A 26,909-nucleotide genomic window follows, 5' to 3' on the forward strand; every position below is an offset into this window, starting at 1 on the left:
CCACAGGGGAAAGGGCTGGACCTGGCCCCACAGAGAGAGTGGGGAGGGGGCTTGAGCCAGCCCCACAGGTGGAAAGGGGACATGGCCCAATCCTATTAAGCTGGGACAGGGGCATAGCCTAGCTTCATTCAGCTGTCGGGGTGGGGAAGAGGAGGGGCCCGGCCTCAACCTGCTGCATGGAGCTTGGGGTTTGGGAATTTGACAGCAGGGGCGTGTGGCCGTATTTATTGCCACCAGTCCTCTGCCACCAGATTCCCTGATCCATGAAATATCTATGGCTCTGGGGGGCACATTTGTTCCTCAGGCCAGAAGTTGAGCGCCCCTGGCTTAAATAAAATACACTCGCACACCATTTGAAATGACATTATTTCTGCCACTTCTTTTTCTATTTCTAAGGTGGAAAGAACAGCAAACAAAACAAAACTGACCTCAAGGTTTCCTACTCTGAAGGCAGTGACAGTGAATCAACAGATGGTATTAAAATGCCATAACTGTGTTATTAATGATTGCGCAGATTGAAATATGACTGTAACTGCACTTCACTAAGGCAAACATGCTCAATCAAATAAGTTTAATGGTTGACATATGTCTATAGCAGCTCTGTGAGACAAGGTCATAAGCTTACAGAAGTGTATTAAGCTATCTTTAATATTCAAAACCAAAATTTTTACACCACTGCAAGGCTGACAAACTTGTGTACTGTGAAACAACTGATTAATTGGCTGTCTATATCTAGTGCATATCAGGCACTCAAGGGCACCTATGCATGTGGTGGAGCTTTGCTCTGACGTGCTATTTAGCGTGCTCCAGCAGCCTCTGTGTCTCATGTATTTAGCACCCCCACATTTCAAAATGGCAGTGAGGGTGCTTTAACTAAAACTCGTAGAATGAGCTTCATTTAAAGTGCCCCTGCAGCCATTTTGAAACATGGGACACTGAATACACATGATGCTGCGGGCACTTTAATTAGAGCAGGTCTCAGAGCCACTCTGATTAAAGTGCTTCCTTCCCCCTCCCCATTCCGGGGCATGTGTATAGAGGCCCTCAGATGTTACATTTAGAACCAAGAAGTAATACCTAGGTGCACAAGTAATTTTGAAAGGCTGTCTTAATATATTTTAGGGAAAACCATGATCACAGTACACAGGTTATACAATCTTTGAGCATAATGGGGAAAATCTGTCTCCACCCCTTTTGTAGTAACTAGACAGTCTTCAGTATTCATTTTCACAGTATGTATATCTCATTGCTTCATTGAAAAAATATCTGTTGCCTCTTTTTCTCAAGCATACTTCCCCCAGTTGGCCCATATTTATGATTTTCATTGAAGTATCTGGTCTTAAAAATTTGCCTTAGTACTAGATTTTTACCTGGCTTTTATCCGAGTTGCTGTATTCCCTCATAGAACAACTTAACCATGCTCCAAAATGCTCGTGTTTGCCTTGTGGCTGTTATGCTTTAATGGTCGTTCACGTTCATCACATCCTTCATAGAGGAAGGGTCCTCTCTGATATTTTGCTAGCTTCCAAGTAGTCTTTTTCTTTGTGACCTCCCTTTCTGGTTGACAGCCAAGCCTTATTGGTACTTATGGCAACCATATCCTGCTTGCAGTTATCCTAGGTAGGGGAGGCACAGACATTCACACACCTCATCTGCCTCTGTCTTTGATGTACCATTCTCTTACAAATAGTATTTATGGTTGTAGTTCGCATCACAGTCCCTATTCCACCTTCCCTACAAACAGGGCTTTCTCCAAGTTCAGGCACATTTTTCTTACAGCAAAGAAGGATGATTTTGATGGACTTTGCACCTGCCCCTGGCATATTCTCCTCCAAATAAGGTTGCAGTCAGTTTAGTCACCATACTCACACCCTTCCCTTAGCTGCTGGCACCCTGTTTTGCAGATCAAGGAAAGAGAAAGCTTGTGATGTCTTCCATGCCCCACACCCACAGTACTGTTCCCTTTGTACGTAGATAAGATCAGCCTTTAAAATAACCCCTTTTAGTCTAGTCCCTGCTGAGGAGCTGCAACAAAGGATCAGTAATTTTTCTTTGAAAAGACCTGGGGTTTCTTTATAAAACCCTTGCACCCTACAGATGTAAAAGAGACCAGGCAAACAAAGGACTGCATTTTTTAAACCTGTCTGGGCATGCAGATGGCTGGAGTGATTCCTTTTCATAGAGTTGAACATGTGTTCCTTTCTCCTTTCCTTTGGAATCTAGTTTTCCTTGCCGTTGTAGGAACTGAGTGTACTTCATCTCCCTGTTGTCAGCTTCTGCAGGCATAACACTTATCAGAGTGTCTTGGCTTGCAGTTGGTACTTGGCCACTTTTGCATTTCCTTACTAGTGTGAAATGAGCTGTGTGATGTAGTCAAGTAATGTAGAGGACAGGAAGGGGTTGGTTCTGCTTTCTCCATTTTGGGGTAGCTAGCAATGCAAACCTTGTGCTTAGGCTGCAGTTACAGGCATTTTTTTGCCCCAGCTTGGGCACTATGTTGTTTATCCAGTCTAGAAGCTTCTCCTTCCTGCAAACAAGAACACCCCTGCACTACCCAGATGCAAGGAAAGGGAAAGCCCTTGCTGAATAATGCCTGCAGCAATCGGCTGTGGAATTTGGGAAGCAGGGAGATCAGGGACTGGGAGGCAGTGAAAATCTGTATTAACAGAAACTTCCTGAAAACTGTCCAGAAAAAACAATGGAGAAATTGAGTGTCTCAGTGATTGTGAATTGAAAGGCTGGGTGGTGCATGATTGTCCATCCTCTTGTGCATGAGTTTGCAGATACCTCTTCTGGATTAGCCTAAGCAAGAGAAGTGCTATGAACAGTATGGCTAGGGACAGACTTTTAAAAAGCTGGAGTCTGAATTGATTCAATGTTTGCAGGTTAGTCTAACCTGCCTAGACTGAACCCATTTCCAAGTGAATAGACATTCCCTCTTGACTCAGGAAAGGCAGGCACATGCCTGCAGTGGCTCAGGCCAGAAGCTGGGAGAAGCTGTGGAGGTGGGGGGTGGCCAGCCCCCGCAGTAGCCTGAAGTGAACTGGCCAGGGAGGAGGTTTATTTCCCACCTCCCTGTCCCACCACCACAGGCCTGAGCTGGGGTCTGCCTGGCACTCCCCACTCACCTCTGCAGCGGCAGGGGTGGGGGTGCAGTCAGACACCAGCCAGCATGGCCCTGAGGCAAAGGAGGCAGGGAAGGGGTTGATTCCCCACTCTGCTCCCGGGGAACTGCAGCCAGGGTCTGCCAGCCCCAGCTGCTGCCACTGATCACTCGCTGTGCAGGGTGACAAGTGGAATAAGCCCCTAGAGGGAGGGGGAAAATAACCTTTCTCCATGCCCCCTTGCCAAAAGGGACCATGCCAGCTGGCCTCTGGCCATGCTCCTGCCCCTACCACTGGAGTGGTGAGGTGACGGGGACTGTGATGGGAGCAGCATCCCCTGTCATGGTTTCCCAAAAGCACAAGCAGGGGGGCTGTGCTGTGGGGGGAGGGGGGGAGGCTGCACTGCGGGTGGGAGTAGAAGTGAGAGCAGGGGAGGCAGAGCTGCCACAGACTACATGGGGCAAGTGATGGCACCAGGGTTCGGAGGGGTGGCCATGGCTCTCCTAGCACTGCCATCACTGCTCACCCCCCTGCAGTCTGCAGCAACTCTGCCTGCCCTGCTCCTGCCCACAGTGCAGCCCCTCCACTGGGAAGTAGCTTGCATTCCCGGGAAACCATAACAGGGGGTGCTGCCCCCATCAGGGTTTCTCCCTCCTTACTGCTCCAAGGACAGGGACATGACCCCCTTAGGCACTGGGACACCAAGGGAGGTTATTTCCCCCCTTCCTCCAGCATTTGGCAGAGGGGGCAGGGAGGGAGCTTATTCAGGCAGGCAGGAAGCTATCAGTGGAGGTGGCAGTTGGGGCTGGCAGGCCCCGACTGAGGTCCCCCAGAGGCAGAGGGGAGAATAAACCTCTTCCCTACCCCTTTCACCTTAGGGGGACCTGGTATCTGGCCACACTTCCACCCCTGCATGCTCCTTCTCCAGCGAGGGAGCAGAGGGGTGAGGCTAGTCCTGCTCTTTGGAGCAGAGAGCACAAACCAGCCCAGGGCTGCAAAGCATGCTGGGATCCTGGGGGGCTCTGGTTTAACTTAAACCAGGAAGGGGTCTAGGACAGAAGTTCTATAAACTGGTTTGAGCTTAATTGGTTAGGTCGGATACTACATTCAAGCAGGTTTATCTCAAACTGGATTCAGCTATTTTGAAACTGGTTTATGTGCACTGAAATTATGTTCTGTTACAAATTTAAACCCGTTTCTGCTCATTTAAACCAGTTTATGTGTAATTGCTGCCCCTAGCGTATGTGGAACTACTGGAAGTTTTCATATAAGATGATTGCAAGAAGCCAGTAAGTCCTTTAAGGAACCATGTTAGGACCCTCCAGTTAAAACATAGGCATGTCATCACCTGGGGGAAAAAAGAACATATAGTATCATTCAGATACTTGAACTATGTAGGCAGAGAGCTCTTTTGGTTGATATTGTTCCAGTGGAGTGCTGTATGTATGAGACAAGCAAGAGACATGCCCGACTGAAAAGGGAGCACCAGAAATAACCACGGAGGTGCTGACAGAATGACCTTGAGCGAGGAAGCCCGCGATAGTATAAATGTTGGCTGAGGAGAGAATTGGAACCATGGGCAAAGACTCCATCTCCCGTTTATTTCCTCCTGTGTTCAGGGCAAAAGACTTTGGACATCTTTATAAGCAAACATATAATACACGTATTAAAAAGCAACAGTCATCCATTTCTCCTAATGGAAGCAACCATCAGGACTGAATTTTGGCAGGCCATTCAGGTCTAGTATATTTACATTTTACAGTGAACTGATTTAACAAGCTGAAATTCAGTTGTTAGAGCCTCACTTGCCCTTCTAAGAGGAGCAGTCCCTTTGTGGATATAATAGCTGCCAAAATCTTAGGAAGTTTCTATTTTTGTTTTACAAATGAAAGCTTGGAAAGTTGTCTCAAGCTTTACTTGGGTCTACCTTTGGTTTGGCCTTCAGTCTGTTTTTCGGGCTGTGGTTTAAACATTGTCTTTGAAAAAAGAAAAGGACCTTAACATGCTGGGCTATGTAAAAAATAATTTTTATGCTCAGATACAACTCTGTGAATGGCAATATTTCAGCAGAGTTGCTTTTGGGAGCCAATGTTACTTTCATTTATTTATACTATTATTTAGAGCTCTCATGCTTCTTTTGGCCAACATATAGAGGATTGAAATGAGGAAGCATAACCTACCACAACTTGAACTACAGTGGATCACTAGTTACATTTGTAGCAGACGTGACCTTTGTGGATTAGTCCTGTAACACACAGACTCCCCACTTGCACATTCTTTTTTATCTTCAGGCAAATGTTAAGCCATAGGTAAGGCTTGTAATGCATATATGTACTGATAATTCCCATTGCCCAGGTGGGAGAAGCTGGGGCACAGGAATATGAAACTACTGTTTTTTCTTCCCAGAGATACTGTACGACAGAAGTTGAGAGTTTGGGGGTATTTTCTTCAGACCATTATGTACCACCACAGGCCTAGAAAAGAGAGATTAAGTTATTGTTAATCTATTGAATCATTTTATGCATTTGGTTGCCCATAATGCCTATCAGGGAATACACTGAGTGCATTTGCAGTGTCTAAAACAGGTGCAAGAATTGGTGTTGTGAAGATTCATGGAGAAAAAGGAAATGCAGCATTGACCTGAAAGTTTGTACTGTCAGAAGTATGTAATTGAATATATTTTCTTCATCTTTCCTTTGTTCTTGGACTTATTCGTTAAAAATTTTAAAAATTCTTTTTGCTTGACCCTCTGCCATAGCACTTTTGCTGTATTTTACTGTAATCCATGGATATCTTGGACAGCTAGCCTCATGTTTGCCAAGTAGACCTGGTATGGTAATTTGACAATGGACATTAACGAGTGAACATTCATTTTCTCAGAAGGATGACAGTCCCTAAGTAAAGATGGAAAGAAACATGGTAGATATGTAAAGAATGCTTTTCAGAAGGGGAGAGTGTTTGGACTACTAGGGTTACTGTATACTTGGGATGGTGTTTTTCATCTTAATTGATTTGCAAATTATACCTGCCTGTGGAAGCAGTAAATTTGGTTTGCTATGATTCATGGCATTCTATTATTAGCTCAGGGTATTCAGGTATTATTTGGGTATTTGTGAGTGATCCTGACTTCCATGAATGATTAGTCATCCAAATACTTCATTCTCCGGTGTGGATGACTAAACATTTTTTATCCGGGATATGAGAATTACATTGTATGAATTCGGCATGTGAACTTTGAGTTACAAATGGAAAGTAGTGAAGCAAACACATCCTGTTTGCCAGCAGAAAACAGTTTTAAAGAATATCATCATATCAATAGCATCATGAATAATTTGCCAGCTTACAAAGTAAATAAGGCTCCATTCCTTTACTGAAAGCCTGTTAAAGATTTTTGCTGTGACCTGGAACTCAATCGACAACCCCGATACATGGATTAGTCTGTTGCACTTTCAGTGCAGGGCTGCGGCCTCACGCTATAATCAGAAGTTTGCTACTCTGTCTCTTATTTCTTGAAAACAGGCTGTAGCACTGTTTTTAGTAATGTGGGAGAACCCCAAAATAAAGAGACTGCTCAGTGCTATTACGTGTAAATAGCTCTGGCGTTGCAGAGCAAGGAAATGATGGATGTTACTGTCAGAGTGTGTGACGGGTCTTTGTATTGTAGAATTATGATAGGCAAGTTTCTTTTTAAGCTATTTCAGCAGCACAAATTACTGCATCACTGTGTTTTGACAGTCCGCCTATGAGGTCTGATGCTGAGAGGGGGAATGCATAAACATTCAGACTCCTGGTTTTCATTCCCAGCTCCGCCATGGATTCACTCTGTCATCTTATGAAAATCAATTAACCTTTCTCATTCTGTCAACCCATCTGTTAATAAGCATTTGAGCTGAATGCATAATATTTGTGCAGATCTTAACATGGCATCCTACAGACCATAGGATTGATACATCTCCTGCCCAAAGAGTTTAGAAAGAGTGTTTGACTGCAATGGGAATTGAAGAGGTGTTCAGAAATTTCACAAGGTCGGCCATTAGTTAACTGTCACTTGGTCTGTTCCCCAGTTCGTTTAGAAATGGGCATGTTCATAAGAGTAGTTATGGTGAAAATTGCTAAATGGCACAATTACACATAAGTTCTTTTACTCGGTGTGTAACAAATAGTGTTCTGTCCTTGAAAAAATGTCATTGTGGTGTGATGTTCTTTCTTTTAGGGAAGAGCTATTGTAAGCCATAGGACTTTCTCTCTGCATTAGCATTTCTAACCAGATACCATTCTCAGTAGTACCATAGCAAGGGTGGGGGTAGAACGCGAGTAGGACGACCGCCCTGGGTGCTGAAGCAAAGGAGTGCCAATAGGTGCTACCCAGCTGGGGTGGGCACGGGACAGAGCTACAGGTGGCTCATTTGATGAGGTGTGGGGATAGGAGGAGAATAGGTCCTGCCACTGCGTGCATTCCTGGGCAAGTATGGGGGGGGCATGTGCCCCCTGGATCTGTGCACAGGGCAAGGGTAGGCTGCCACTGCAGGCACCGGACTTCTTGGCTATGGTAATGTTTCTCATGGTAGAACTGCTCCATGAAAACTGGCAGTGGGCTGAGAATTCCTGAAAGAGATTCCTTCATTGTGTTGATTTGATTTAACCTTCTCTGCTCGAGGATGAGAGGGGGTGTGTCTGTGTGTGTATACTAAATAAAACAAATCACGTATAAGGTTTGGACAAATGATGAAATTAAACCAAGTTAGCAGGAAGCAGGACTTACTGCAGAACAGCTGACAGGCATTTGTAGTTTGTATGCCAGCAATTACCCTGCAGTAAGTGAAAGCTGAACTGGAGCATCTTAGCTGTAAAGGAAATCACTTTCATTTACTGTGGTAATGGCCGGTACACACACAAAGTAACTGCACATCAACTAATCCAAGGGAGGTCTCCTGTTATCTTTTTCCATACCCTAATAAAATACCCAGATTAAGTGTTATTGATTCCTCCTTTGACAGTTGACCTGCAATGCATGATGGGTTATGTGCTGCTCATATAAATCTATTATTTGCTATATAGCCAGAGTTTTCAAGGTTTTTTGTTTCGAAGTTTAATTCTAGATCCATCTGTGGGGAAAGAATCCTGCAAATATACATTATAGGCAAAAAGCCATTGGTGACTTCTAAGACTGAACATTCTTGATTATTTTTTATGAAACATTCTTTCACCATTCTGTGCTACAGGTGAACTTTAACCCCCTGCTTTGAGCGGATGTAATACCATTTAACTGGCTGCTGTTAATGCAGAGTGACTGTTAGGTGGCATTAGAGCCTGTAATGTTGATGGCTCAAAGGATAAGTGTACCATCTAAAAAGGCTGGTGATACTCATGGGAATTGTTTAATTTCCCAGGCATAGATTAGATAATGTTCAGCTTCATTTCCTTCACTTATAGTATGCTTGTGGATCTGGTACAGTCAATTCAGGACTGCGTTCTAATTCAATATTGTCCCAATCCAGCAAGATACGGAGTGCCCTTGAATCCTATGGAAATCACTGTGTGTTAAAGTTACTCTGTACCACTGTTAAGGCACTCAGCAGTTCAGTGGATGAGACCCAGGATCAGGACTAGAAGAGGTCTAAAACCAGAAAGAGAAAGGGCTGTAGCCTTAAGCAAGAAAGAAATAGAGCAGCTATCACAATTATGGCCGGAATGATAATCAAGGGCCAGACTCTCAGTAGTAAAATTCAGCATGAAAGCCAGTGGCACGCATGTTAGTACTCTGCGATCTGGCTCCAGTTCTCAAGTTAAACAGATAAAAGTGATTTTTTTTTTAAATGTTCAACTTAGTCATTGTGTCTGACAAGGGCAGTGCCAGGAAATGTCTAGCCTGTTTTATAGTGTTCTACTCACTCATCCGTGCAGCCAGGGAATTAGTTTTCTTTACAAAAAGGAGCTTTTGTTGTTTTTAAAAATATGTTTGTAAGAAGTAATACTTAGTTATAGATCTGGGCCATTCACACCAAAAACCATGATTCAGCTAAACACTTTAGCTCATGCTTAATTTCAGTCATCTTCAGTCAGACATAAGCAAATGCTCATGTACTTTGCTTAATGTGGCTGCTCCCCTTAAATGGAGGCTGAATCATTTCTAACATCTCTACTATATAATTAAATATAGTTTGTAAATTTGCACTTAACTTTCCCTCAGATGTTCCGGAAGGCGGGTAAACAAGAAACTTGAAAACCTCTACATCAAAATTTTGGTGGACAAAATTATGTATCAATTAAAGTTTTCCTTTCTGATTGCAATAAAGTAAGTCAGGATATGCTGAGTATAAAATGGCCAGGTATTCCATTCATTTACTAAGTTCAATATAGTCACCTAATTTTTGCTTTAATATATTAATACTGCTTAGCTCAAAATATGAGTAAGAACAACGTATTTTAATGATCGAGACTGAATGAAGTCGCACTACTGCTCTCCTTATACAGTGCCTAGCCATGTAATGGATAGGAATCTGATGTAGTTCCTTTACAAAGCAGAAGGAAATCAACCCTTCACTCTGGCTAGCAAAACAGTTATTTAAAAATATTATAGAAGTCCAGGACCTCAAGTAAGGGGAGTGAATGCGGGCAGGTTTTTTGTTTTGTACGTGATTTATTTTATTTTGGTTTTTTGGTCCCCCATCTAACCTGATTAAAAATATTTGCATTTACCTAGATCTAACCTAGGTATTGACATTTATGCACGTGCATTTTGTTCCGTGCTGTTTTAACCTGCTGAGCTGCAGCATAGATGAGAGAGTGCTGGAAAAACTGTCTTCACAAACAAAAAGGTTTGGAAATATCCTTCTTCTTTTTTCGTAAATGAAAGATTAGATTATGCTAGTGCAACAGACTAATTACCCCTCTCAAAGTGGCATGGAATCAACTAGAGTTACAACCCCCTTCCTGCTCCGCAGAACACTTTTATATATTCCCGTTCTATAACTCACGTGCTCTTCAGTTTAGACCACTATATGGCTTTTTCCCAGAATTGGGGGACAGGATTAAGAAGTCGGATAATGCTTTGAGCTCATCATTCAAGAGCAAAGATGGGTTTCTGTTTAAAACTATGTCCTGGGTCTCGGAAGACCTGGATTTTGGTCCTGGCTGTGTCACAGACTTCCTGTGGGTCCTGGACAAAACAATCTCATTGCACCACAGTTTTTCACATCTAAAATATAAATTATGAGACTCCTATTTTTTCTCTTCCCCTCCCTTTCCCTGCCGTCCGCCCCCCACTCCTTGTCCCATCATGCATTTAGATTGTTTTCTACTATGCGTTCGTACAGCACAGTGATTTTTCAACCACAAGAGCTTTACAAGGATGCCATGTGGTAGCACTCTTAGGTGTGTAAACATGGTTTACAAAATAAACCCAGAGACTTCAAACAGGAAGCCACAGCATTAAAATCATTCTGCCCTGTTGTGATCTTAGCACAAGGGGGCTGTGAGATTATGAAATAATACCAGCCTGTCTCCGGAGACATATAAACGTTCACTTTCTCTGTCTCTAACTTTCTCTCTCTCACTCAGCTAAAGAAGCCTGAAGTGCAAAGATAGTAGTGATAAATCTATTAATTATTTGGTAAGCTCAAGAAACATTACGCTTCTTAGAACATCAGGTAGCAAACAGGCAGGTATGAGATCCTTAATCTCATTAAAGGATGCAGCTGGAAAGCTCATGACAGATAAAGTTGATATTCGTTTGGACCTGAATGAATTCACTGCCTCAGTGTTCATGAAAGAAATTGTGCAGGTTGTGCCTCAAAGAGTGGGAGACGTTTTCCTCAGGAGATAGAAATGTTAGATCATTTTATGATTATGCTAAAATAGGTAGTCAAGTCATAAGCACTATTCAAAACTGACGGTGCTCCAGGCTCAGATGATTTATTCTGCATCATTCTAAAGCAAATAGCAAGTGAAATAAAAGAGCCTACAGCGGAGATTTTTGGTATCTTCTGAAGTACTGGGAGAATGATTGATCCGGTTACTGTCCAAGGAATGATTAAGAAGCACAGGTAATTTCAGTTGTGGGGGGTTTATGAACCTTGTCCCATCTCAGTGTCTCATACAGTTATTTAACTTAGAGTCAGTAAGGATGCATGAAGAGGATGCTTGGCTAATATGCATAAACTCTTTTAGAGCCTCAGTAAGGCCTGCTTTTGTGAGCAGTTATAGTTCAGTTCCCTCACCTGTTAACAAGTGTATGTATTTCACAGTTTCCCTGAAAAAACAAAGCAAAAATCTGATCTGTGCCTGGGGGTTAGAAAGCACTAAACAGTGACTGCATTAGAGTCATTGCCAAAACACGCATGCACCCTGATCCTTCCTATGGTTTCCAATCTATAAAATGGGGCAATAATACTTAATTTTGTACCACTCAGGGGTGCTGTGTGATTCAATTAGATAATGCTTGTTCAGTCCTTTGAAGATAAAATGTACTATCTAAATGTTAAGTATTATTGCACAGAGATCATGAAGTGGAATAGTTAGACAAATTGCATGACTTCAGTAATTGCCACTTCTCAGAGTCAGAAATCTGTTCAGGCCCCCAAAAATCATGATTTTTTTTTCCAGTTCTTTTATCTTTTATTTGCCTTCTCATTTTTGTTTTAAGGGATTTTAGTTTGTGGAAGTATTTTGCTGTAGCTGTCAGGACTAGAAACTTGCATTTTTCCATGAAAACTAAGATTCTCAAATTCTAACAACAAACTGGCAGCTGGCATCATGAGACTTAAGACACAGGTGGAAGAGCTGGCAGCACTGCTCTTTATTGAAGCATTTTCAGCCTGGGTTGTGGGTGACCTGACAGAAGATCTGGGTAGTAGTATTTTACTGAATTCCTTAGGTCCCCATTCTGCTGGAATTTTCCCTAAAGGATATTTCCAGCAAAATAAAAATCAGCTGGCCCTTCCTTTAGAGATTACCACATGGTTACTTGCACCTAGTTGGCAAAACTAGACACTGACTAACAGTTGATTTATTTCCAACAGGTGGCTCTTTTTTCCTTTCACTTAATCAATGATCCATGTTCTTCATTCTTCACTAACTTTTTCATTTTTTTCCGTTCAAAATCTCTCACCAGCGAGTTGACACATGCTTTGTAACCAAGCAACCATGTAATATCTTTTTCTTGGCATAGCAGTTTAAATATGAGAATGCACACCTTCACCAGTTTTGGACAGCAATGCACAACCTTAGATTGCTTTTTAAACTACGGGACAAGCTTCCTTGGTGCAGACCTACAGAATTTTGTACGTCAGTGCCATCGATTGAACTGCCATAATATAAGATAAATTAACAGGACCTTGAGCTGTTGAAGAGGTGGGGTGAGAGATCCTATTTGGATGAAAAGCTTTTCTTATTCTTCAAAAACTATTTGTCTCTCTTGGCTTTACTACTTTTGCAGGCAGAAGGGTCTGTGTTATTCTACTGTAGGCAAATTTCAAAAGCAAAAGAACACAAAATAAATATGACTGTGGTTTTATGTTGTAATCTGAAGATTACAACATTGGGCTATATATATCAGCTTCTACAGTTGAGTCTAGTGGCCCATTGAGCTAGTGTGGTTAAGCCACACCAGTTACTGTAGCCAGTAGTACACAAGGTTGTGACATGACTAGTAGGGTTATGTGACGCTTTGGTCGCTGATTCAATTCAGAGGAGACTCGGCCCAATTCAGCGGCTGAATCTTGGAATCCGACTAGAATCAGGAGACCCATTAATCTCTCCGAATTGAATCAGAAGCCTTCAATTCGATTTGGAGAGATTTGACAATTTGGACATAGACACAGCTTTATATGTTTTTTCTAGGTACTTCAACTTATGAATGCTGAGATGGTGGGGCAGATGCAGCATCTCCCAGGAGCATGGGGGGTCCCCAGCTTGCTCATCAGCGGACCCAGAAGTGGACCAGAAGCACTTTCAGTCCACTTCCAGTCGTGGAGCACATGAGAGGACCCCTCCTTTTCCCGTGCCCCCTGGCTCGGTGACTGGTTCCTCCTGGGTCTGAGAGGGGCACTCGGGGTCCCTTCATGGCCAGTCACTGAGCTGGGGTGCCACATGTCTTAAGCTGCTCTGCCACCATATGTTAAAATACTTAAATTGTATTTTTCATCTAGGGCACAAAACAACATAACTGACTTTGCTTGGTATGTTCTTCTCCCCTGTGCTTTTAAATGATCCCGTTCTTTCTTAAATTAAGTGAACTCATCTCCTATAAAATGTATTTTGCAGATCTGAAACGTGCCAGACATGTACATCCTTGGACTGTTGTCTTTGCTTGTTTTGCAAAGCAAGGCCTTCAACACAAATTTCCCTGATGAAACCATTGCGGAGTTTTCTGTGAATGTTTACAATCAGCTGCGAGCTACAGGAGTAGATGAGAATATTCTCTTCTCTCCTCTGAGCATTGCAATCGCCATGGGAATGGTGGAGCTTGGAGCCCACGGGTCCACCTTAAAAGAAATTCGACATGCCATGGGATTTGACAGCTTGAAAAATGGTAAGGTCGTCTAATTGAGTTTCTCTATTTATTTTTATTTTAAAAGAAGAGATGGAGGTTATTGAACAACCATGGAAATGTCAAGGCTTTGTTCATTGATCATTATTTAGTCAGTAGGTTTCATGACATCCTAATTGATAATCCTAGCAGGTTAAAGCATCTTCCAGTGAATTCAGCATAAGATTGAGAGCTACAGAGGCCTGAAATCTTATCCTGGCTCTGACAGCAGAAGACACCAGAATCTTAAGCAAATCATTTTAACTCTTCACCTTGGCTTCCATTTGTAAAATAGCAATGACATTCACCTAGAGAGCCTCAAAAAGCCTTTGGGATGGATCAGTACATTTGTTAAAGTACGGCATTTGTAAAGCAGTTTGGAAATCAAAGTAATAGAATTGCACAGTATTATTAGGGACGGGGGTGTTAAACTCCCCCTACCCCCTGGGCTGCATCTGGACCACAGGGCTCTTTGCAGAGTGGCTCAGATATGGCAGCAGCCTCCGTGAGTTAATGCAGCTGATGCTGACCTCTTGCTGCCAACATGCATTGACAATGTGACTTTCTGCCTAGGATTTTGGCAGTAAGCCCTGCCCCTGAATTCCTGGCCCCTCTACAAGCCCTGCTGAAATCACCGTCAGACACATGCTGAATCCAGCACATGGGCCATAAGTTTTGACACCCCTGGTATAGGAGAAGGAATGAAAACTTCTTAGTCATTCCATTTGAAATGTAATAAATCTTGAAATTCAGTTTGTGTAATATTGCAAATATGACTTTACTTTTAATCTAATGCAAGTATCTTTTGTGTTATAATTCTTTACAGGAACTAAATGATTTGGGATAATAGGCAAGGTTTAAACAGCTGGTATGCTGGGGTAAATATTTAGTATCATTAGTCAGGAAACTTCCACTTAAGTCTACAATAGATAGGCAGATACCATGTATTGTATGCACTGCTTGTAAGTTGAAATAGAAAGACAGAAAAATAATAATGTAAAAAATAAATCCATTTTTTTCCTTTACACGGAACAAAACAGTTGCTTCTAATATTGAATTATACCCTACATGCAGTTACATCCACATAACTAATGTTTCTGCACAGATGTAACTGATCATAACATTTTGCTCATAGATTTTTCTCTGATAAAGTAAATCTATTTGTTCTTTCTACATGGTTCCTTGTTGCTAAGTCTATGAACTGTGTGCCCCTTTACATGACAACAGTGGGACAGCACCCATTCAAAAGTGTGAAAGTAGTTGTGGAAGGCAGTATGCACAGGCATTTGCTTGGAAACCTGTGAATGAATCCCATCAGCAGGGCCTTTGTAAAAGCAATGGTGGAGGGGCATTTTGGTGGCGCCTATAAGGAGTAAAAAGTTGTGCTGTACAGGTATGTGTAATATAAATACATCCACTGGCCTTTTAGTGGTCACTTGGCATAGCATCCCACATAGATCATGTCTGCCTCTGTGCAGGTATTCATTGCTATTTTGTTCTACACTTTGCTTCTAAAGCACTTGCAAATGGTGACCATATTTACAGTTTAAGTGAAGAAACTGCAAACCAGACTATGTACTATTTTTTGGTGCAGATTGTGCCCCCAGCGTCTTTCCAGGTTGGTCTGAATTACTGCAGTGCTCACTAGTTGGAGTTTCGTTTACAGACTACCCGGAAGCTTTGACTTCAGGTAGAAAACAGCAGGTTGCTCAAATTGTTGTGCAGGTGATCTTAAATAGGGCACATCTCTTTCCACGTGCTTTCCTGGCTTTTGCTTTGACTCGGAGAGCAATTCAAGTTGCTGGGATTTTTAATTTATGAAGCCTGTCACTGCCTGTCTGAGCTCTGGTTACCTAAAGAGCCTGCTTCTGTCGGACCCCAGGCATTGTCCTGACAATTGAGATTAACTGAAGTCTTCAAGCTTTGCAGAGCTCTCAGTGAAGAATTTAGTTTGAAATTCATGGGTTGTTTTTCTTTTTTAACCAAGGCATAAACTATTGACATTTAGATGCATTAGGGATGGATATACACAAGAGAAGATGAAAATGATGCCTTTTGATACTGGGACAGCTGAAAGGATACAACTGACAGTGTAGCATATAGTGGCTTTGGAAAATGGCTTACTAATGATTTCTGTTGTGGGCAGTAGAAAACTAAGGTAGGAATCAGTGCCATGCACTCTGTTCTACATCTTCGAGATCTGAAACAAAATGATCTATGACAGAATGCTCAAGTTATTTTTAATAATCTGACAGTACATCTTGGTCACTGTTGCTTTTTTTCATTGACCTCTGACATGTTCGGCTAAAACAAACAACAAAAAATAAAATTAAAAAAAATGATGTTCTGTACTGGAAGCTAAAATTCCGTCATTAATCTTTAAAGGGAAATGTATGTAATAATTTTCTTTCCTGATACAGTAGTCCTACTGAATATACTTTTGATCTCTGTCTGCAGGTGAAGAATTTTCTTTCTTGAAGGAACTTTCTGATACAGTAAATAGTGAGGAAAGCCAGTATGTGTTGAAAATTGCCAACTCCCTCTATGTACAGAATGGATTTCACATCAGTGACAAATTTTTGGAGTTGGTGAAAAAATACTTTAAGGCTGAAGTAGAAAACGTAGATTTTGGTCAAAGTGCAGCTGTTGCCAGTCACATTAATAAGTGGGTGGAAAATCATACAAACAGTAAGTTTCTGTGGTTCTTTTATTACTTTCCTGTAAATATTTCTGTGTTTCCAAAGCAATACTGCTGAATTTCTTTCCTGCCTGTTACCTGTTTCTTTTAAGATTGAAGTATCTTCTCTCTTAGAGAGATTACTAGCATCAGTTCTCTTTACTTTTTCTGTAGAGGGGCGGTCCATTTTAAAAAGCCAACATCAGCTATCACTAACCACATAATACGTATATCTCAGAAACTAGTTTTTGCCAATGAGACAGGAAATAACTGCAGTATATATTGGCAAGTACTGACACCTTAATAGTAGCCACTCTGAATTGATTTTCTATTTTCTGTATTTTAATGCAGTTAGTTAATAAAAAGAAATTGCTTCTTCATAATTTCTTTATCAGCTGCTTGTTACTATGTGAGTATGTTGATGCAGATCAATGGCCTGAGGTTGGGATAAATGAGAATTGTGCTTGCTCAGTACAAGTCACTTGGATTCATAGGTGTTCACTGCCTCCCACAATCAGTCCCAAGACACCAAGGAATGCAGAGTAAACACAATGAAAGGCAATTTTGATAAATTTGCAACTAAATGTTATCACTAGATCGGCACACAGCTGTCTACTGACTTCAGTGGGTAACATTTAAATGTAACTAAAAATAGTATTACACCATTAATAAAATTTGCTATTAAGGTGAACAGAGGCCGTCGGTAAAAGAGAAGAAAAAAGTACATGAATCCCTTCAGACCCATATGGTAATAGTCTGTTCTGTGCACATATGGAACACTTATTGGTGATTGGTTTTATGCATGCTTGGAGTAGCTGTGTAAAAGTTGAGTGTTTGTGCCAAAAGGTGGAGATAAAAGATTTTTTTTTTTCTGATTCTTTATTTGGAACATACCTCTAAAATATTAAGCTGTACATTAATACAATAATAGAGGCCAGATTCTGGTTTCAGCTGTACCATTGTAAAGCTGAAGCTAAGGTCAAAATCTCTTTCTATACGACACATCTCACCAAGTGAGACTTCAAGAACCTGCAGCTAGATTTGTAATGAGAAGAAAACAATGTAATATTACGTTTAAAAAATATGAAAATATGTGGCAAAAAGTGGGAAGACATCCATATGATGATACTTTCTACATTTTGAATTCAACCACTGGAGCCCACCCCCCTAAATCTCACGGGATATGTTACATTTGAGAGGCAAAAACCTGTTTCTTCTGTCTGGTTCTTCCATTTCTGTGGCTTAGGTGCAGCACGAACAATGCACTGAGTCTCTCATTGCTGGCACAGAACAAGATGGCTCAAGTCTGGGTGAATGCACAGTGAGATGCACATTTTTCTTCCTGTTAAAAGATGCAGCACGATCCCCTGTCTATCGCCTGCTGTGCAAGCATCCTATGTGCTGACCAAGCTGGCAGTCAGCATCTGGTAGAGACACGTTGAGCTGACTAAGGCAAAAGTTGTCCCTCGACCTAGAGTCTCTCGATCACTAGATTTCACGTTTTGTTTGGCTGCTGTGTTGAAGGTGGAAGAGACCATTTTTCTCTGCCTCGCATGGCAGTGTCACAGAAGGCAGGCAGGATTTCATTAATGGCACGTCAAACATGCTGCATTCATAAAACTGAATAATACAAGTAAAGCAGGTTGTATAAAAGCAAAGCCGTAGCTGCCTAAGGTTTCTGTGGTGAGGAGTATTCTAATTAGCATGCAGTAATGTGCATTAACAAGATTTGGTGGGAAAACACTGGCAAAAATGAAATGCCAAGGGATAGCACCTTGTAGAAAATGAAGGCTAAAAAGAGACATGGGCAATCCTAGAATATCATGAACCAGATTCTGTCTTCTGCTGAACAACCTTGTCGTCAACTGACTGGTCCCTGGAGCTGTGCATGTGCATCCAAAGGCAGAATTTGCCCCTGCGTTTAAACCGTACATTTGGGAAACAGTAACCAGATTGGAGGGAGCCTTCATTTTCACATATTACATGGCAGCATGGGTCACAAATGCCTTCATAGCATTAACTAGTACGTTAGCCACAGAAGGGATGCAAGGAACTCATCTGAGGGAAGTTGTTAAATTCAGTGCATTGAGTAGATCAGTTACTGTTCTTTCAGAAGTAGAAACTTGAAATTAGGTTACCAATAGCAAGCAGTTTCCAGTCAGCTACACCAGGTAACAGATAATGAACTCTGATTGGGATGATTGATTCAGGAGTGTGGGCAGAGCAGCTGCTATACCCAGCTAAAGGACCTCCCATGACTAGAGCAGATACAAGATATCTTTGCTCCTTTCCTTTCTATGAGCAAATGGCAGTGGGCGAATGCTGAGGACTTATGGTGTTTATAATTATGCTTTTACCTTGAAATTGTTGGGACCCTGCGATGGCCTCAAGATTAGACTATACGTTACTATAGAGTACAGACCTAACTGGGGCTACTTATGTTTTCTAAAGTTAAGTGTGTGTTTAACTACAGCCTTGAATTGGAGCCAAAGCCCAAAGAAATTTTGCTCAACCCCAAGAAGAAATCTGTGAACCATACAGTAGCACTAGGAAAAAGATTAATTGTTTGAACCATATTTTCTTTTCAGTATAGCATATGTTTTAAAACTGATGCTCAGAAGCAATTGTGCTCTTAACAGAAAGGTTTACATACCCAAACAAACAGTGCTTTAGGTTTCCAAAAGAATGACAGTTTAATTTGGGATTTACTGGGAATATCTGAATTGGACATTGTAAGGAAGTGTAATTTTTTTTTATTTTTTTGTTGCATTTTACAAGCTGAAAAAGTTTTGATTTAATGTTCAGTTTGGTATGCAAATTGGAGCACTCTTTCCTTTTTCCCCCCCTTTTTTTCTCTCTGACAGATATGATCAAAGATTTCGTGTCATCAAGGGATTTTAGTGCCCTAACTCATTTGGCCCTCATCAATGCAGTTTACTTTAAGGGAAACTGGAAGTCTCAGTTCAGGCCTGAAAACACAAGAACTTTCTCTTTCACTAAAGATGATGAAAGTGAAGTGCAGATTCCGATGATGTACCAACAGGGAGAATTTTACTATGGTGAGCTGAGATCTAAGCAGATCATTTAGAGCACTTAACATTTCCGCAATTAAGAAAGAATTGTGATTTAAGCACGTTGTGTCATACATAATTCTGCGCATATAGTTTGGCAGCTGCAAATCTAAGTACTGCTAACCCACAGGAGGATGCCTCAGATGCCCACCTGCATTGTAACTATCCACCTAGATATGTAGTTACCTGTTTTGCTTGTTCATTTTAGCTTTGTGTGTGATTTCCTAATCTGGAAAAGCTGGCCCACTAACTCTAGCCACTTTATATCTATGAAGAGTATTTATTTCATCATATTCTGATGGAAAGTGTCATGTGTTATCATGCTCATGTATGTATGACTTCATATTTCTAAAATGTAGAATACCTATCTCATAAATTAACTTGAGCATGAGCACAGGACTGCTGTGCCAGCCGACCACTGGCCCAGTGATATTGGAGAGGAGGAAATAAACAGCTATATAGTATATGCAGTAGACTAACAAAACTGGGTTTGGACAGATGGAGGAGTGAGCAGGTGTAGTAAACTAGTAAGTCATTTTTATCAACATACATGCATTCATTGCAACATGTATTAAGCTTAAGGTAAGTTTGGTAATTTTAAGGTTCCTAGTTTGCATTCTTCTGAATGTATTTGCTGCGTTTTTGATAATTGAATACTGAAATGAGGATCCACGATAGGAGACCTTGTATGGAATAGTTTCTGCAGTGTTCTTGTTTTGTCCTGCAGTTATCAATATTGCGTAGCACAAAACCTCCGTTTCATATTTTTCCCCAATTTGTTGAGTGAAGACAGAGCTCAAAGGAAATGCTTCTGATAGAATTCTTCCTGTCTTACAGGAGAGTTTAGTGATGGCTCCAATGAAGCTGGAGGCATCTATCAAGTTCTGGAAATACCATATGAGGGGGATGAGATAAGTATGATGATCATTCTTTCCAGGCAGGAAGTTCCGCTGGTCACCCTGGAACCGCTGGTCAAAGCCCAGTTGATTGAGGAATGGGCTAGCTCTGTGAAAAAACAGAAAGTGGAGGTGTATCTACCACGGTAAGGATGTTATTCCAAGTATTAATTTTGAAGTTAAAACATCCAGGCTGCAATTTAGAATAAAGAAAAGCTATAATCTGAGTATCCTGTGCAGATCTAATGTGACTCAACAACCAACCACAGGTTACTATAGCCTAGTGAAATTCCCAAAGATGCAGAGGTGGCGGTGCGGTGGTTGGTGGGCAAAGTATGAACGCGCCCACAGAAATGAATTCTCTCAGGAAATTATCTGACCCACATGATGACTTTTGCTATATGCTGCAAAAAGCAGTACTGCAGATGAGTACCATTTAAAACCTGATGCATAAAAATATTGCAAGTATGAGAATCAACAAATGATGAAATGTTTCATTTGGATACTAATCAAATTTCTATTCACTGCTAATTTAAAGGGTGCTAAACAGCATTCACCTATGTGCTTGCAAAGCCTGGAGTGCTAGAAGGCAATTCTAATTTGTTTTTTTCAGCAATAATACTGTATTTTGCCCTAGAGAAATAATGCATATTATCATGCACAAAGGCAGAGACAGAATAAAGATGGGGCCAAATTTTCAAACTTAAGTACATGCTTCTAATTTAAATGCAAATATATGATGCGCGTGCTCAAATGGAATATTTCCATAGGCATGCACATTGCCTTGGTTATCTGACTGATCCTATATAAGACCCAGGAAATTGTTTATAGCTATGTGTCCTCAAACTCTTTTGCACCTGTTTGGTATTTGAGCCAGTGAGTTAGTTCCATATAAATAAATATGAACAGCTGGTTCACTGTTGCTTATGTTTCAGCCCTAATACTTCATCCAAATGTTAATATGGAACCCCAACATGTTTTTGATGGGGGTGCATGTCTACTTCATTTTACCTGCTCTAACAACACCCAGGTATAGAGGATAGCAGAAAAATGGAGACATGATAGCAAGTACTATTGCCCATGAAAATATCAACCTCTGTTTCTTGGGTGGCTTTTGATTTATTGCTTTCGTTGCAGGAGAAGTGTATACTAAAATTTTCAGGTATGAATTTAACAGGAAGCAGGGAGAGGGCCTTTAGAGACAATATTTCCAAAAGGGCTTTTTTTTTCCCTTCGACTAGAGTTTGAGCCACAAATACCCTTTTTACTGATTCAGTACTGTCAGTACTGATTTCCTGGTTGAAAAGTTGATTTCTGCTGCTTACCTGGAGCAATGACAGATCTGTTCTATCAAACACAAGCCCTCCAGCAGGTTTTTCTTTGGTGCACAAATACAGGGTGATCCTTACAAACTTGTCGGTGACCTTACTTACTAAGTATTATTATAATCTGAGCATTTTCAGTATTCAAGGTGTTCCTGTAGTGAGAAGAGGGATATGCAGGTCCCTCACTGTTTGCAGTGTATCTGTCTTCTTGACATGAAATTGGCAGCTTTCTCATTGCACATGAAAAGCTTCCTCAGAGATGCATATGCTCTTTGGAAAGCAATCTTTTTACTGCTTTAATGTCTCTTTTTAGACTAGTTGATTTTCATTATGTGTGTATGGAAGAAAATAATTGTTCAGTTAATTTATTTTTGATTTAATGATTTCTGAGTGTTTAAAAAATGGAAGGGACAGATGGTTGCAGAGGACAGCTGAAGTGCATTATGGTCCAGTGGTTTTAAGGAAGCAGCTCTGTCCTTACCACCCTTCTGTTGGTGGTGAAAAAGACATAAAATTATAGTAACAGCTTTTTATTTTGGTTTAGTGTTTCATTGAATGTGTGTGTGTGTGTGTGTGTATGTACTTTGTGGGGAGAGTGGATGCTTTTTAATTATTACATTTTAAACAAATAAAATGCTGCTGACCAAATTCACTCCAGTGTATAGGCCATTTTCATGAAAATACCTGTAGCTAGTATAAGAGCATATTTGTGATTGCAGGCCAAATCCAAAATTATAGGGCTGGATTAAGGCACCCTACACCACAAGGCCACCCTCAGGGTTCTACATCAAGTCTTGGTGCCATCCCTGTTTTCAGTGATGCTGCTTGGGAACCCTAGCCAGAGAAGCCGGGGCAGCAGCTTGAGTCAGCTTGACACTTTATTTCCTCCGCTCTCAGGAGTGATAGGAAGTCCCACCTCTTCTTGCACGCAGCCTCCATTTTAGAGAAAAAAGGACGCTGATCAGAAACCATCACAGCAGTCAGAGCATCTGTTGAACTTGAGTATGTTCTTTGCCTGCTGTATACACAGTTATCTGCCAGAGAGGGGTTGTCAGGACAGGAAAGTGCCTTGACATCAGTGCCCCTTTGGAAAACTTGGGGCATTCTGCCCCTCTCACTGTTTAACTGGCAGACTCCGAGTCAGTTGCTCCCTTAATTACATACTAACATGTCCAGGTTTTCCCCCCAGTTTTCTTTAGTAAACTTAAGCCCATTTTGGGCAAAGAAAGCACAGTGGAAATATTACTGAAAATGAAGACTTTCTTTAATGGCATGATTCTAGGAGCCGGTGGCCTAGGGAAGGATTATAATACCTAGTATTTAATCCAGCCCTGCAAGTTATACAGTTTTCTTTATTCCTACCACTCCTCTTCCTCTGGCTAGCCCCTCACCCCACACATGCACACCTTGGTCTATGTCTTCATGCCCAGTCAGGTTGTGTAGCTAGTCCCGAACAGTTGAAAAACACAGGCATTTTCAAAGTAACTTTACTTCACTCTGTTCACTGCATGACCTCAAAGCCCTTTGTAAACATTTAATGAATTAAGCATAGTGAAAATGATAAAATAATGTCATTTATCTCTCTTTTCAGATTATGAGAGATAATGAGAGTAAGCTTGAAATGCAATACACTGATACTGTAATTCCCTTATTAAATTCCAGAGCTTAATTGTGCACATCCAGAAGCTAGATTTCCATTAGGATTCAGAGGTGATCTGCAGGATTTTATCAATGCACTAAATAAACACTTCATAAATATTTTATGCTCTGACTCAGAAAGGCATGTTATGAAATGTGGCCTGCAGGCTCTGTCCACTGAGAAAATGAAAGCAGCAAAGGAATAAAATTACATTTTCATACCCTGAAAGATGCTATCCAATTATAAAGTGAACATTTTTAAACTTATACATTTGTAATAGGGCCGCAATGACTAGCCAAATCAGAGTTAATCACAACTTTCCAATTTCTGTCTGTGCTATCAGTGTGCAAATGAAATTGTGTATTGCTCTTCTTAAGAGCAAAGGGGAGAATCGTACAGAATTGTTAAATTATACTTTCTCATTTTCATTTTCAAATCATTGTTTCCAGCTTAACCCAGGCTAAAGTGATCAACATTTTAATCCACTTTTGTGCAGAAGTGAAACAGACCATGAAACTAATTTGCAAAATTGTCTTCCAAATATAATTTATTTGAAGAAAATAAAAGGGCAGAACTACTGGCTAATAACAGTGGGACAGTCTGAGGAGCTCCTCAAAGGGATTGTTTAAGTATTCCTGAACTTGCAAAATGACTGTTTTTTTTTATTTATTTGCTGTACTTTAAAATATGGTTCAAACTGCTCATAACCATTGGAAGTTTAATATGCTACAAATTGTTGCTCTTCCTTCCTCCTCCACAAAAAGCAGGAAGTTTCCACCTTTGTCTTTTATTTCCTGGGGCTGCTCCCTGTGCTGCATGTATCAGGTCTTGTTGATGGGACCTGATTGTAAAGGAGATGTAGGAAGCTGTGTATGCCTCTGAGTGAAATATTGTAGCATTCCCTATTTACCGCACAGAGGCTGAAAGACTGGAGGAAGGACTGTTTTCAGATCCTCACGGGCAAAATAAGCATATATGTTTTGTCCCCCCATCACGTTTCCTCAATTTAATGCTGCTGAAAACCACAGTTGAAATTCAGGTTAACATATCTGTGTTTCTCAACTGGCTGTATTATAATTTAGGCTCCCTGATAAGCAGGGATCCTGGTTTTCTGTGATTTTCAAAAAAATCCCTAATTTTCAGTTAAAAGTAACCCCAAATCCACATTTTTCCATGATTTAAATGAAACATCACTAATATGAACATATTGGTGTTTCATTTTAATCACGGAAAATTGCGAATTTGGGGTTCCTTTTTTAACCAAAAATTGGGGATTTTTTTAAATTAGAGGAAACCAGAATCCCCACTGACAAGTTTAGAACAGGGGAGGCCTACCTGTGGTACATGTGCCACAAGTGGCACAGGCAGCTTCCATGTGTGGCATGTGGCAGATTAGGCTGGGGATAGACAGTATGGTGACAAAAAGGGCAGGGAGCAGAAAGGAGAGCGGCAGATTGGGTAGGGAGTACAGGGCAAGGAACAGAAAGCAGAGGAGCAGATCACCCGTGCATTTAACCCAGTAACTCCTTTGCTTAGTTTGCTTAGGTTTCCTCTTCCCCCACTCTCCCCACTCCTACCCTCCTAATCTCTGCGTAAAAATGTGGTGGGACCAATTAGGAACATAGATTTTTCAGTTTCTTCTCTAATTTAGGGCAATAAACATTACTGCTTTTCTTTAAACTTGTGAATTCAATCCACATCTAAGTCACTCCACCCTTGAAATGCACCCTTGGGGAATCACCTAATTAATCATAGATGAATGAAACAAAATAAATAACAATTTTTCCAAAAGTGTTGCATGCAAACAAGATTTCATTCACACCCATCTTTTCATGTCCATCTTCCATTTCTTTATGTCTTCAGGCTTGTCTATGCAGGGAGCTTAGCACATAGTAAACTAGGGCAGCCCTATTTCCTGGTATGATCACTTCTAGTATGCACTAGGAATGCCTTTGGGTGAAGTAGCCTTCTGTCATAGTGTGAAGTTAGACTGGAATAGCTAGTGAGTTTTAATTCATACCCTAACAAACTGGGCACTGACTTGGCTATGTAAACAAGCCTTATAACAATACAGAAGAGTTTGGTTTTTATTCTTATACTATTCTCTTCATCTCAGGCCATGGATAGAATGCATCAGGGTTTCACACTTAAGTTTTTACTGAAAATTTTAAAAAGAGGAAGGGGAAAGCTAAGCAAACAAAAGGAGCTAAGGAGTGAAATGCATGCAGGGACTTAGCATCTGAAGCCACGTTCGAACCCAGTGAGTATGAACCTTTCTGGCAGGCATGCCACAAATTAAGCTCTGCACCCTCCCTGAGTGCTGCTGTGATCCTCTTGAGCCCTGCATGGTCTGCAGCTCTGCTTTCCACTCCCTGCCCTGTACTCCCTACCTAATTTCACATTTAAATCAAAGTATCCTTCAAATACTGCTAAGAAACTATAGTTCTTCAGTGACTGACGGTTGTCTGATGAGTTTTGAAATTGATTTGCTCTATTTTTAACTTTTGAAGTACCAGCGTGTCTCCTCTTGCCTATGGGTCCAGGAGGTAGAAGGTCTGGGAGCTTCTGAAAGAATGGGTGTGGCTGCTTAGTTTACCTGCTCAGTAACAACCACATTATGCACATGATAGAGGAAGAAATCAAGACAAGCAGGTGTGGTTAGGATCATGAGGTGGTGAAGCCTGGGCCAGGGGCCTGGGGCAGACCTGTGATCTACTGCCTGCACACCCCTGCAATGGACACAGGTTCAGCAGGCGGGGTGTGCAGGGAGTGCATCATAGTTCTGCCTTGGGCCCCAGCCTCGTGCTGTCACCACCCATCAATCCCAGGGTCTTCATGGAAAATGGCCAGGACTCAAGTGGGCAGGATGCATGGCCAGGTGGACAGGATGGGGCCGTGGGAAGGCAGGAAGTTGTCTGGGGCCAGGACTGGGAACTTGGGGCAGTGACAGTGTGGGGCTGGGTCCCAAGGCAGAGCCATGATCCGCTCCCTGCACAATCCTGTGCACAGAACCGTACCCATCACAAGACCATGTCAGCGATGGATCATGGCTCTGGCCCCAGCCCCACATTGTCATCATCCCACAGTCCCAGCCTCAGCCACCAGTCCCACTCCCAAACACTGCTTCCTGGCTGCCCACGGCCCCATCCCATCTACCTACCCACATGCCCGGCCCGTGCAGGATCCACCCCTGGCAGTTGGTTCAGGGCAGATGGGCCAGGGTGTCTGGGCAGTGGGGCCAGGTCCAATGGTGGTGGCTGCCAGAAGGAACTGCCACTGGGCTACCCAGGCCTGGCTGTGTGCCTGAGGGTGGTGGGACCGGCCTCCCCATTGTGCCTGAGCTGGGCAGGATGGAGGGACCTGCCACAAGCTGGACAGAATCCCTTAGTGGGCCAGATCTGGCCCCCAGGCCTTATTTTGCCCACCCTGATCTAGGTCCATATCTGATTATGAAGTAGGAAAGTATTCCTGTGGAAATTCTGGTAAACTTCATCCATCCACCAACTTATTAATATTTGTCCTGCCTGTTTGACTGAGGTAAAAACTATGTCTGACATGGAGTCAATATTATCTTCTGTATAGATCTGATTCCATAACACAATAGATGACTTTGTTTGTTTTTCATTTCAACTGAAAATTCTCCCCTGGGTTTTAGGGACTTTTTTGAAA

General features: G+C 41.7%; 1 protein-coding gene across 2 annotated transcripts in view; it reads left to right on the plus strand.

Annotated features, from left to right (window-relative positions):
- Positions 1–26,909, plus strand: part of SERPINI1 (serpin family I member 1) — an 88,799-nt gene that overhangs the window by 40,012 nt on the left and 21,878 nt on the right. For both annotated transcript variants that reach the window (XM_090052948.1, XM_090052949.1), the window contains 4 exons: positions 13,368–13,635; positions 16,090–16,320; positions 19,174–19,368; positions 20,218–20,422. In XM_090052948.1, coding sequence (XP_089909074.1) covers positions 13,386–13,635; positions 16,090–16,320; positions 19,174–19,368; positions 20,218–20,422 — 881 coding nt within the window. In that variant the 5' untranslated portion in view covers positions 13,368–13,385. The remainder of the gene's footprint in view (positions 1–13,367; positions 13,636–16,089; positions 16,321–19,173; positions 19,369–20,217; positions 20,423–26,909) is intronic.

This window comes from Crocodylus siamensis, chromosome 6, assembly GCF_052110815.1.
Source record: "Crocodylus siamensis isolate JL-2025a chromosome 6, ASM5211081v1, whole genome shotgun sequence".
NCBI classification, from domain to species: domain Eukaryota; kingdom Metazoa; phylum Chordata; order Crocodylia; family Crocodylidae; genus Crocodylus; species Crocodylus siamensis.